This window comes from Hippopotamus amphibius, chromosome X (genome assembly GCF_030028045.1).
Source record: "Hippopotamus amphibius kiboko isolate mHipAmp2 chromosome X, mHipAmp2.hap2, whole genome shotgun sequence".
In the NCBI taxonomy this organism is placed as follows: Eukaryota; Metazoa; Chordata; class Mammalia; order Artiodactyla; family Hippopotamidae; genus Hippopotamus; species Hippopotamus amphibius.
This window is the reverse complement of record NC_080203.1, coordinates 107,778,574-107,792,567: the sequence shown is the minus strand read 5'-3', so window position 1 is coordinate 107,792,567 and position 13,994 is coordinate 107,778,574. Positions and strand designations below refer to the sequence as shown.

Genomic DNA, 13,994 nt, shown 5'->3' with positions numbered 1-13,994 from the left:
TGAAAAGAATTCTGGAGATAGATGGTGGTAATGGTTAGACAATTGTGCACTTATGAATGGTTAAAATGTTGACTTTTACATCATGTGTATTTGACCACAATAAAAAAAAACATGGGGGGAAAAAGGAAAACAATCCAAATCCGAACCTCTGTCGTATCTTGCCTGGATTACTGCAATAAAATTCTAACCAGTCTCCTTGCTTCCATCCTTACTCCTTTAGTCTATTCTCCACACAGCAACCATGTTGAAATAATATGAGTTCATGTCATTCCTCCAATATCTTTCTACCTCTCTGGTAATAAAAACCTAAGTCTTTACCATTACTTACAAGGCCCTATGTGATCTGGTCCACTACTACAGCTCAGACACTATCTCCTAGCACTGTGCCTCTAACCCGTGCCTTTCCTTGAATAATCCAAATAAATATCCCCGCAACTCAGGTCTTTTGCACTATCTGTGTTTCTTCCTCATGGGTTTATCTTCCCAAAGGTACCCATACCTCTTTCCAGTCTTTACTCAATATTTACTTTCTTAATGAATCCTTCTCTGACTACCCCCATTGAAATTTTAACTTTTCTCCACCATGTACTGCATATTTCACCTTTCCCTTTTATTTTTTTTTAGCACTTACTATTATACTTACTACTAAATTTTACTGAATGCATATTACTTTCATATTATTTGAAATGTTATTTTACTTATTTATACTTGTTCATATTATGACTCTCCCATGAGCACATGCCCTCCATTAAGGCAGGAATTATTTTTTATATTTGTTTACCGATGTGTCATTTGATCCTATAATAATATCTGACACATAGTAGGTGATTAATAAATAAGTGTAAAATGATTACACAAATTAATACTACTCCATGTATGAGACTCATAGTAGAGAAAAATTCAGTGGCAGTTAGTATAATTAACATGGGCTTGAAGTCAGATAAATCTGAACTTAAATCCATGGTCTGCCACTTATTGCTTAGGCCTTGAAATGTGGATTAAATTGGCGAATTTGAAAAGGAGATATAAGTGAATCTAGGCTGAGAGAACCATAAAAGCTAAGATAAGAAATTGCTTGGCACTTATGCAGGAGACAAAGTGATTTAATTTGACTGGAGTAAAGAAAACATAAAATAGATTAGTGTGAAATAAGCATGAAAATATAAATTGTTAATAGATCATGGAGCTTACTGATGAAATTTGGGAGAATGGAATTGTTATAAAGGCAAAAGGAAGTAAAGAAAGTTTTGTGAATTATATTATTAAAGCTGTTAATAAGAAAATCTAATCTGATTTAGAGGGGACTAAGCTAAAAAGAGTGACACTGATTGCAAAGCTATTTCTGTAATCTAGAAGACATGGAGTAAGAGCCTGTATCAGAGGGCATTTATGAATACTGAGGGGATCTAACTTAATGGAGAAATGCTGTGAATAAAAAATTGACAATACATGTCTCATTATTGAATATCAGATCACTACAAAGACAAAAGAGTTATGTCACATATTTAAGTCTCAAAAACTACTGAATAACATCCTCATTTACATAAAAAAAGGACAACAAACAGGTTTGTGAGCAATAAAACAAGGTTCATTTCAGGACAGGAAGTTTGAGAAATCAGTGGACGTCAAGGTATAGATACATAACAGAGTTGAAAATGAGTTAGAAATGAGGCTATAATGCAAGAGAGATTGAAAGTGGTGAAAACATGGATACAATGATCATGGGCATACAGCTTCAAGACGAGATTAAATCATATGGACAACAGAGAGTATATACAAAAAAGGTCAAAGGATCTCACATGAGACTTCTATGCTAAGGGAGTTGGAAGAGGAGGAAGAGCCAGATAACGAAAGAGACAAGGGACAGTTAGAGACGGAGAAGGAGCTGGTAAGTCTAGAGGCTGTAAGAAAAGCATTCCGATGACGGTACAAAGCCTGAGAGGTGATAAAAAGACATTGGATTTGGTGACCAAGTATAATTACTCGTTGAATAAATAAATGAATGTATAAAGCATAGGCTACAAAAAAATGGACAGTGAAAGAAAGAGTCACATAACAGTACATTATTAAGATAAAATGGAGTGGTGTGTTTGGAGAGAGGAGGCGTGAGCCTACAGGAATTTTGGCTGGGGTGAGGTGCCAGGAGAAGGAAGAGAAATGGAAAGTGAAAAAGCTATTGGAGATTTTTGATATTAGATTAGGAGCAGAATGAGAGGCATGATCAAAGTCATTAAAAAAAAGGAATTTAGTGTAACTATAAAAAGGATGTTCTCCATTCAAGAACAGGTGGTAGGGTTAAGTGATACGATGAAGGAAAAGTTAGGATTCACACCAGATAGTATTTCTTCTTGGTAAATTATGAGAAAAACTGATTTACAGGCAGAGATCCTGAGATAGGTCAGATTGCTTCACCTCAACACGTTCACAAACCTCAATGACTATAAATTAGATTTTCTAAGTTGGGACAGATGGGGATAACTGATGTTTCTAAGATATTGGGAACTTTTAAGATAATTCAGGCATTTTATGTTTCCCATAGGGAACAGTCACCCACATGGCTCTCTCTTCTGTTAAGGAAAACTTCACCCTTACTTACAGACCCCCAAATAAACATTTGAATGAAACCTTCTAATGGAATCCAATCTGGCCTGCCATTTGAAGTGGATAAGATACAACCTGTAGGGAGCAGTACAGGCTCAGCCCTTCTGAGAAACTCTTAAAAAATTTTCTCAGTAAATAGTTAAGACAAACTTATCAAACCTAACTACGTGTAACACCATCTTCTGATATGCTTCCTTAAGAAACAGGCAGGATATATCATTCCTCATCAATTGTGATTCATGTTTCTTCTTTTCTAAAGGATAACAATAGGTTTATTTCAATGGCTTATGTTAAAATAGATAAGTGCATTGTTGAATATTTTATAATATATTACATATTTTGTAATATTTAGACAAAGGGAGAGTGAACAAATACAGTGTAGCAAAATTAAGTCCATTTATAATTATTTCATTGAGGAGTCATAGCTGAGCAATGCCTTAATGAGATGGTAATAAGGCAAAAACAGGCACTGGAGAAAACCTTCTGGAAAGAGCAGCTCAGTAAAGCGAAAATCGGGGGGAAAATACTTCTCTCTTTGTCTTGGCTTACACTCCTTTATTTTAGGAGGTGCAACACCTATTTTTTAAGTCTTGGAAGTTTCAATTGGAGGATGGTGATTGTTTTAAGAAGCCTAGAGTCAGGGAGAGTCAGGAGGCTGGGAGGGAGCAGGGGGAGGAGAAAGGAAAGGGTGGATATACTTAAAATGGAGACAAAAATAGTACCTCCCACGCTAAGAGTATAATATGTATACACACAGCATATAGTGAACACAGTAATGTGTGGCAGAATTCTTTGTACTTACTGATAATAAAGAAATTGATTGTTTTCTGTTCAAGACTTTACAACTCTGTGAAAATGCGGATGGCAATTAATTGAAGATGAGGCTGTCACATATACATTCTCACTCATCTCCTTTGTTCAACTTTGCAAGAAAACTAGCCAAGGATAAAGGGCATAACCGTGCCCTGAAATATGTTCCCCTGGGGGAATCTTTCTGTGTTAAATTTTTTTCAGCCTCACGCATCAATTAACTGTGCCAAATAAGTCACTAGTTAAATACAACCACTATCTTTAAAAAAATCGATGTCTCCAAAAATGTATAATTTTCTCCAATGGGATCAAGATGATCATTTCTAAATTTCCATTCATTGTGTAGTATTGACCTAAGTCACTTTTGCAAGAACTTTTCAAATTGCTCTTCTAAGCAAAATAAATGAGATTTCTTTTAAAAGGAAATTTTAGCAAATCCAGCAATTCTAGCACATTTCATTTCCATGCTCTAACATATACAAAGCTATAATTTCTTGTATTTGTAGGTTTTCTACAACATTGCAATAATGATAGAAAACTCCACTGAGAAGATTCACTATGTGGAAAATATTGAATGGTGCATAGAATCTGACCTGGTGTGATGAAAGGACAAATCACTATCATGAGAATCCCCATTCATGAAGAATCAACATATGCTAAACCTAGAGAGGTCTCAATAACAAAACAGCATCATGTGAAGTACCTAATACAACGGAGAACAATGAGACAGATCTTGATGGCAGAGAAAAAAAGGCACCGCAAAATTCAAACAAGCAAAAACCACGTTAGGTTATCTTAGATGAAGAAGTTCTTTGGTTGGATAACAGAGAGTAAATGTTGACAGACCTGTGAAGGAAATGGGCTCCGTGTGGGGTCAGAGCTGGTGACATAAGCAGCCTGTGTGTAGGCATAGCTCTTGAACCGAGGCTTAGGAGAGGAAGGAGTTCGTTCATAGCCCTGTGCTAGACTGACTGTGATCTGCAGAAGGGTTCGGGGGAGGGGGACAGAGAGGAGGAGGAGACATGATAAGTAACCCTGGAAGAACTGCTTTCCAACACACTAGAAAAACGAATATTAAATGGAGTCAGTGAGAGGAAAACTTCCTAAACATATATAAGTGATATTAGAAACCGGTACACTCCCAAATTGCGGTGCTCAACATCATGTTGGAGAGCAAGTAGTCAGGGAAGAGAGGAGGATGCGATTTAACCATAAAGGTTCCATATTGACACACCTCCAGCACTAATATGGGATGCTGCTCTTCAATCTGGCAAAAACAAGCAACCCAAAGCAATTTCCTCTGAACCCGAAGTAAATAAAACCAGAATTCATCACGTCAATACCCTGGAAAGGACTGAAGTTTTCATAAGCTCAATAAAGAATTAGCCCAGTAGAGTGAGAAAATTAGGCCTGAGAGCTTTCCATGCCTTCAGCAGAAATTTTGCTAAAGGCTTTTTCATCATTGTTTGTGTCAAAGAAAGTTAAGAAAAAAACACCCTAAATATACAGCGTTGGAAAGAAGAACAAGCCATGTAGCAGAAGAATCCCACTGGATTCTGTACAATAATACCATGTCTTTATCATATGTATTCTCCATTTAATTTTTATTTAAACTATTTTAAACTACTTTTATCTTATCAAAAATATTACCTTGAGTATTCAAAATTTGTTACTACATCAGCAAGCTGCCACTAAAAATAAGAAAACATTAATAAACAGAGTACTTACCTTTGCTCTTAGTCTAGTTCTTTGCTCTTTGCTCTAGTCGATGGAAAGTTTAATATGTATATGAGTCTATCTTTTATTTTATTTCATTCTACACAATGGGAATGCAATGCATTCTGTGAGCCCATATTCCTATAATATGATGCACAACAATAGCAGAGTATTTTAACAATGTGCCTTGAAGACAACATTATAGTCCATGATAGCAGATAAAATTTAGGTTTACAGAATCCTCTCTCTCTCTCTCTCTCTTTCTCTCCAAATACACACACACACACACACACACTAAGCTAAGCTAAGCTAAGCTATATATACATATATTTTTGTACATGTATCTGTGTGTGAATATTTATATACATATATACTATGCTATATATATATACATATATGTGTATCTAGCCATAGATAATACAGATGTGTGTATGATATCTAAAAATCCATATAAAACAGAAAATATCATTGCTATTAGCTATTCTTTCTTTTACCTGTTGAGAATAGTGCATTTGATGATGTAATTGAAAATGTTCTTCTCTAGCAACTTTTGATGGCCTTGGCAACATTTCCACCTCCTGGATGGCTTCGATGCTCACTTGTTGAGGCAAAACTTGGAAGAGTGATGTGACGTACATTAAGATGGACTTCTTATCTGGATAAGTGGTGGCAACATCTGTAAGCACATTAACACCACATCAATTTTTGGTTCCTATATTTGAGTCTCTAAAAGGGGAATGAACAAATCAATCTTACAGGAAGAAGAGAGATTAATGAGTACTCGACTGTCCATGAATGTCCTCCAGAGACTAATTAGAACATGATAATCAGGCCTAAAATGTCCTTCCAATTTGGCAGACCAATGAGATGAGCACTAAAGTTAATTTCTTTTCCTTGTTCACATAAAAACTTCATTCCGCAATACTTTTTCCTAAGTCAAATTGCCAAACTAGTACCATCTAAGAGAGTGGTTTTCATTAGATAAGAAACAAAAGTAAAAGACTGCATCTTCCTTTCCATGGAAAGTTATAATAGCATGTCAATGAAAATGGTGCACTGGTAATTAAACAATTATACCAAAGAGCTTAATGCCCTGGCTTCCAGTAAAGAAAGCTTGCACCTCCTAATCAAATGTTTGCTGGTGATTAAGCACATAAAGAGCAAAATAATGTCTCTGTGTTGAAATGAACCATGTATTTCTCCAATCAAAACAAAATAAAACGACTACATAAGCATATGCATAATGATTGGTAATATTCCTGAAGTATATTAAAAATATTTGTTTACATGATGGTGCATCTGTTAAAGTCAGATGTCGCCCTCCTTCTTAGACGTTAGAGATAAATTTAAGTCCTTCACATAAAGTTGATCTGACATTATGTCCTTTGCCACATGTAGGGAATGAAAGAAACCCAGCATTTAAAGTCAATAATAATTCATAATAACACATATAAGAAGTGGCAGCTCCTTCAAAAGCTTCTTTTGCTACTTGGCATTACAATTTACCCACTGTGCTCATTCCAGGGAACCAAAATGTAAAAATAATCCTTTATGTGAAGTGTATCATTAATCCCAGAAGTGTTAAAACATAAGTCCTGGAAGGAGGCCAAGACAACTTAGCAGCAATGTGCCAGGCATTTTTCTTGCCATAAATTTATCCTAGCTCAGCTAGCATTAAAAGATCTGTTTTAAGTTAAATATGTATATTCTGGTCAGGTGTTCTGATTATAAGTTAAAAAGCCAAAAGTCAAATATTAAGTCCACAGGCATAAAAGGAGGTTGGACAGGTCACTTAGTCCGTTCCTCCATAAGTCACAGGAACATGGTTAATCAGAACAACTATTTTTAAAGTATTTTTAAAAAAAGAGTTACAGAGGAGCCAAAAGTTAGCTAATGTTCCATGGTCTGCTTCTATCCATCGTATAATACAGTCCTTAATTTTTAATGTACCTATGAATCACCTGGGGATCTTTTTAAGCTCAGAATGGGATTCAGTAGGTCAGTAGGGGTGGAGCCTGAGCTCTGCATTTGCAGCAAGCTCCCAGGTGATGCTGAAGCTCCTGGCTTGAAGACCACACTTGGAGTAAAAAGGGTCGAAAAAAATGAACAGAAGCACACTCATATTATCTAATGCTTCACTGTTTTGCTTACTTGTTTTCAAAAGATATTTATTGGACACAAAGGCATAAGGCTTAGAGGTACAAAGCTGTTCATATACAGTACATATTCTCTGCTCCCAATTATAAATTAATCATTAGCCAACAGATGGTGAAGATAATTTTTTGCAAAGATTTTTTTAGGAAAGAACTGAAGAATACTTTGTGTATAAGTACTGCCTTTCTTTTTTTATATATAAATTTATTTATTTATTTATTTATTTTATTGGCTGTGTTGGGTCTTTGGTGCTGCACACGGGCTTTCTCTAGTTGTTGTGAGCAGGGGCTACTCTTCATTGTGGTGCACGGGCTCCTCATTGAGGTGGCTTCTCTTGTTGCAGAGCATGGGCTCTAGGCGTGTGGGCTTCAACTGTTGTGGCACATGGGCTCAACAGTTGTGGCTCACAGGCTCTAGAGCACAAGCTTAACAGTTATGGCACAGGGGCTTAGGTGCTCTGTGGCATGTGAGCTCTTCAGTACTGCCTTTCTTAAGAGAAAAAAAAAATCTTCCTAACTCAGCTTTGAAATTCTAAAATCTCTCTTTCATTTTTTTAAATTAATCAAATTATTTATTTATTTATTCATTGTCTCCCTTGGGTCTTCACTGCTGTGCACAGGCCTTCTCTAGTTGCGGCGAGCAGGGACTACTCTCTGCTGCAATGCGCAGGCCTCTCATTGCAGTGGCTTCTCTTGTGGAGCATTGGCTCTAGGCCCGTGGGCTTCAGTAGTTGCAGCATGTGGGCTCAGTAGTTGTGGCGCATGGGCTTAGTTGCTCTGCGGCATGTGGGATCTTCCACATTGGCATGTGGATTCTTAACCACCAGGGAAGTCCCTCCCTTTCATTTGATAATTGTTTTTCAAGTGCTCATTGTATGGTAGATACTATACTTCTTCACCATATGTTTTTGAAACTCTAGAATGTTTTCTTCCTTCTCACTAGTAACTAATCAGTTTTATGAGTAATGAGCAAAATTTACAATTCTGTTTATTTTTTAGTGCATTAAATAAAACCATGCTGTGAGAAAGGCACTGAATTTTGAAAGGCTGTCTACGTAAATAAAAAGTTCCATACCTATTTCCTGCTATGTATGTTTGCCCTCAAATACAAACCACGATCAAAATAAATAAAGGTAAAAATAGATCAAGCATTATTTCTATTGCCCCAAGCAAATGTCAAAAAGTGTAGCATATTTTATCTACATAAAACATCTTTTGGATGAAGGTGAATATGCATAAATACCAATCACTACAATCACTATCTGACCAAACTATTCACATTTTTGCCCCAGTCCATTACCATTCCATCTCAGAAGTTGTATGGGAGTCAGCTGTACCAGTAGGTAGAATCCAGTATTTCTTTTTTTACAGAAAGGAATTTAGATATTCTAATATATGTTGAATTTGTACTAAAATACTATTAAATTTTAAATATTTTAATAGATTATCCAGAAGACTAAAAAGATAGAGAATCCATGGATTCTGCTTACAATTTGGAATAATAAAATAAAGTACAAAATAATTGCACTACTAAAGAGAATTTAAAATGTGTTCCTCTAATTGGCACAGCCAGTGCTTTTAATATGTTCAGAAAAAGGAAGAAAGTATGCATTATTGGAGGATCAGAAAATTCTTTATGAATAGAAAACTGAAATAAATTTATATAGGGTTTCATTAGCTGGAAATGGAGAAATAGAAAAAGGTTTTCCAAGCAGTAGAAAAGCATGAGTAAAAGTGCAGAGGGAGGGACAGATTAGACATGTCCTGGGAAGAGCACCTTTGGGTGTCTCAGCCACAGAGTTAAGAAGAGTTATTAATAGGACAAAATGGGAAGCTTGTATGTGGAACACTAAGGGTCATCAATATCAAAGTAGTCAATTTCGCCTTAGTTCAATAGGTTAGAGAGTAACTAACTACTTTTGATCAGGATTATGACACCATTAAAATTTTTGTAAAGTAAAACCATTAAGCGCAGAATTGAATGAAGGAGAAAAAAACTAGAGGCAAGTAGGAGGCTGGGACCCAATCCAGATAGGAGGTGTCAGAGGACTAAAATAGGCTGTGTAATGAAAATAAGGGGATGCATAATAGAAATTCTAAGACAGATCCAAAATAACATCATTCAATTTCAAGTCATTTACTCCACAGTCTTTGCAAATGCCCACATACAAAATTCTGTCCTAAGCCCTGGGGGTACAAAGATTAATACACTGAAAATGAAATGGAGGAGGAGGATTGAGGGAGGAAACTGCTTGTTCTGTAGCCATGGTAACAAGTAGCCACCAACACAAGTTTCAATCTCATTGAATCAATTAACAATTATCTGCCTACATGATCTTGGTCATGCTTCACCAAGCCAACCAACATCAACCCTTCCCTTCTGAAAGTCTGCCAATCAGAAGTGGACTTGCTCCAATGAACAAAATTGTGAATGCAAACCAATTAACAGTGGTCTCACCTGAGTAACCAACCCTGCTTCTAAAGGTGACATCAACCTGTCCCAAGTCTGAATGTTCACAGATCTCTTGACCTCTGGGTTTCCCCCCCAAACCTAAGAATTTGAGGAAGGTGAGAAAGATGGGTGATTTCTTTTTTATTATTATTTTAAGACATTAAAATGTATAAATTGAAAGAAGTGGGTGAACCCCCAAAATAAGAACTTAAAATTATATGAAAGTTATTTTTGCACTAAAACCCTACTATAAAATGGGTTTATTGCCACAAAAGTTTAAATCAATAATTCCTAATCCAATCTTTGAAGCCACTTCAATATGGAAATGTTGAGAACTCATAATACTGCCAGAAAGTTATTTTATGAACAATAATATTGATTCTGATGAGTGTTTCTAAACTTATCAGAATTTTGATATTGAGGGCTATTAATGGAACAAATAAATCACTTAGGGAAGTTTCATATTTTTCAAAGAAACTGAAAAGCCCACAGTGGCTTGATGGCAAGTTCAAAAGCTAGTTCGAGTCACAATTAGAACCCAGTCAGCGCAACATACTTCTCAGTACCTTACCTTCATTTTTTTCAGAGAATGCTATCTTAGTGCATTTGAAAACTGAGTATCTCAAAGTCATTATCTAAATGATGACCCTGTGATTCATCTGATTCCATTCTCACACATCACCTACACTCTCCACAGCAGTAGTGATTTCTATTTCTAAGTGAGGTATAACAAGAGTAAATACATATAAAAATGCAAGTTCAGCAGTAATCAAAGGAATGCAAATTAAATAAAGATGGGAGTGCTTATACTCCATTGCCTATCAAATTATCAAAGAATGACAAAAGGATAACAATCAATGTTGCAGAAGTGTCAACAATTTGGCCAAACTACTTTGCTGGAAGAGTATCAGTTGGTTCCAACGTTACAAAAAATATTTTGGTTATGTCTAAAAACAATCATATTCAATGACCCAGTACTTTTCCTTCTAGGAATCCACCACAAGGAAATAATCAGAAATTTAAATGAAGATTTATGTAAATGATGTGAAATTTAAGCCCTATTTACAATTAGAAAATATGTATCACACAAAAAAGAAAAAAATTCAGACCATTCCAAATTACTTAACAGAAAATTAGAATTATAAATGATAAAATATGTAATTTTCTATGAATATTACAAAGCCATTCAAAATGTTTTTGAAGAATATTTGATAATATGTGAAAGTAACTTCTTTATGAGGTAATGTCAAAAGATAAGGATATACAATTTATGTAGAATATAATAACAATTTTATGGAAAAGACCAGGGGAACATACTTTCAGACATCTGTGAAACGGGTATGCTGATGGGATTGAAAATAATTTACTTTTTTTCCTTCATCCTATCTATATCTTCCACAATATTCAGCACTCACTAACTTTATAATTAGATACTATACTCTATAATAAAAGCATCTGTATCTTATTTTGACAATAAAATCAAAGTTTCACAAAGTTTTCTTCTAGTATGCCCTTATCCCCAAAAAGTCAATGCGAATGAGTTTGTTAGGAAACTGTTGTTTTCAACAAAAGTGTTCTTATCTTGGGCAATCAACCTCCAGAAAGTCTAATTAGCCAGCTGCCAGGCAGAACCTTGAAATACTTCTGGGAAATCTAAACAAGAGCCTCCACTGTCTAACCCTCAGGTCAGTTTTCTGCCAGGAGAAAGGCAGCAATTGAAATACTGGATTATAATGCATATCAGGTATAATCAGAAAGAAGCAGGATTTCAAAGATAAAAGATTTATAAATGTTCACTCACAAAGTTTGGTCAGCCTTTTAAGAGTTACATAACAAAATTAAAAAGGATGCCATTTAGAAACCATGATCAGAATAGACCTGGATCGTTTCCTACAGAATTTGTATTAGGAACAAAACAATAAACAAATTCTCTGTAAGAGAAGGGGAATGGGTGAACTGGAAAGAAGAAACTTGTGGTCCCAGGCTAGACATGGTCAGATAGCTCTAAATATGAAGATATGAACACATATTTGTAAACACCATAAAAACCCTGTGTTTGCTAAAATAACCAAATGCACAGATGTAAAATTCTAAAGAACTTACTGCTGGAAGCAAAGTGGGCTTACACCTGAGGTCTATAAATGAAGAGGTAATGTCATAATGTCATCTAACCTCTAAGCACTAGAATTTGTAAATTGCAGGTGATATCACAGAGATGGACTAATTCATTAAAGCGCTAGATTGTTCTTTTCAATTTTAATATTTTCATCCAGCACTACATTCTACATACATGCATTTTCCATTTTCACTGTACACAATGTATGTACAGCATTCTAGTAAGAAAATAACTCGCACAGGTCCCCTCCAGTTAACTTCTTTAACATTCTACAATACATGTTCTGTCCTCACTAAATTAAGTACCCCTTAATTAAGCCATTCCGTAATTTTAGCACTTCACTCACTGATCCAAGTTGCTTTCATCATCTAATAACAATGCTTCTCATTAAAAGGCTATAAAATATAGTAATGAAAATAATTGGTATTGATGAAGATGATTCAGTTTCATAATGAAATTAATGATAAAAGTATATGCTTTTATTTATACATAAAAAACACTAAACAATTTTATCTTTTAAACATCCAATTATTCCTTTCAAAATGCTTATGCTGGGGCTTCCCTGGTGGCGCGGTGGTTAAGAATCCACCTGCCAATGCAGGGAACACAGGTTCGATCCCTGGACTGGGAAGATCCCATATGCCACGGAGCAACTAAGCCCATGAGTCACAACTATGGAGCCCACATGCCACAACTACTGAAGCCTGCGTGCCTAGAGCCAACGCTTTACAGCAAGAGAAGTCACTGCAATGAGAAGCCCACGCACCACAACGAAGAGTAGCCCCTGCTCACCACATCTAGAGAAAGCCCACATGTAGCAACAAAGACCCAACGCAGCCAACAAACAAACAAACAAACAAACAAACAAATAAATAAATAAATAAATAAAAATTTAATAAAATGCTTACAGTATACCTAGCAGAAAACTATGACTGTAATTTTGGTACAAGTAGAAAACAGTGCTCAAAATACATAATGCTTACTTAGGGTCAAACATGGAAAAACAAAAAACAAAAACTCAGGTGCTTACAGGAGATTTCAGATACACTGAAAACTAGTTTAGCTTTCTGGCCACTGACCAAATAATGCTAATGAAACCTATGCAAATATACATCGTGTATTCAATCCAACAAATAACGGTAGCTGGAAGCGATGTTATTGATTCTGAAAAGTATCGGATTGACAATTATGAGACACTCAAAAATATTTTTAACAAATATTTATTGAGTTACTACCTTGTACCAGCCTAGTTTTTGAGGATATAGATATATATTCTAGTCTTTGAGGATACAGTGGTAAAGAAATAAGCCCAGAGATCTGTTCTTATGGAACTTTGATTCTAATGGGCAAGCAAAATTAAAAATAAATGATTTCAAAATCCTCAGTTTATCACCTACCAATTTATCCCTATCACCTAGTTCTTATTGCTTCATTGTTTAAAAAACAAAAAACAAAAAACAATGCTTTCTACAAATGTGCTACCTTTGCTAGACTTTTGGGGGGAATTAAATAGGAGTGGGGACTCTGCGGTGTTAAGACCAAACATTCTGATAGTGCCTGAAAAGAAATGCACAGAAGCTGGTGGGTAAAAGTCCATTAAATGGAAATTCTCAACCAATCCTGACTTTACAAGTTTCAAATAAACCAAGCATTTATATTGAATGCTTTTTAACCAAATATCAAATGTCTTCTATGTGCAGCTAATCAAAGTGAAGCGTGCTGTCTTTAAATTTTCAATTCCGAAATACAACAAATTTCCAAAACTCTCTTTTCCAGCTATTCACTGAGTTTGTACCCCATTCAAATACATGTACCTCAAAAAATAACTCTGACCATTTAAAACCTTAGAACAACTTTTCAGTACATGTCCTCTAAACCAGGAGAATAAAAGCTAGCTTGACCTAACAAATGGAAGTTAATCAGTGTGGGAGACTACTGATGGAAAAACATTGTGCTTTCTTATAATTCTCACTACATGCCTATTGTGGGAAGAACTATTGGAGTTTCCATTTGAGAAGGAAGTATTTTGGCTCGGTGACATTTAACTCTGCTTCCTTAATTGTCACCTGCTGCTTCTGTGCTTTGCTTTTGATCTAATGAAACTGACTTCTTTTTTCCCTGCTGCTAGAAAAAGTACAGTAAGTTT

At 35.5% G+C, this 13,994-nt stretch overlaps 1 protein-coding gene across 5 annotated transcripts in view; it reads right to left on the bottom strand.

Moving 5' to 3' along the window:
- The window catches only part of DMD (dystrophin), a 1,940,210-nt gene that overhangs the window by 1,488,099 nt on the left and 438,117 nt on the right, over positions 1-13,994 (bottom strand). For 4 of the 5 annotated variants that reach the window (XM_057717394.1, XM_057717395.1, XM_057717398.1 and 1 more), the window contains exons 8-9: positions 5,622-5,803; positions 4,258-4,389 (exon numbers count right to left, since the gene is read on the bottom strand). In XM_057717394.1, the coding sequence (XP_057573377.1) occupies positions 4,258-4,389; positions 5,622-5,803 (314 nt within the window). The remainder of the gene's footprint in view (positions 1-4,257; positions 4,390-5,621; positions 5,804-13,994) is intronic. The other variant, XM_057717397.1, reaches the window with a different exon arrangement.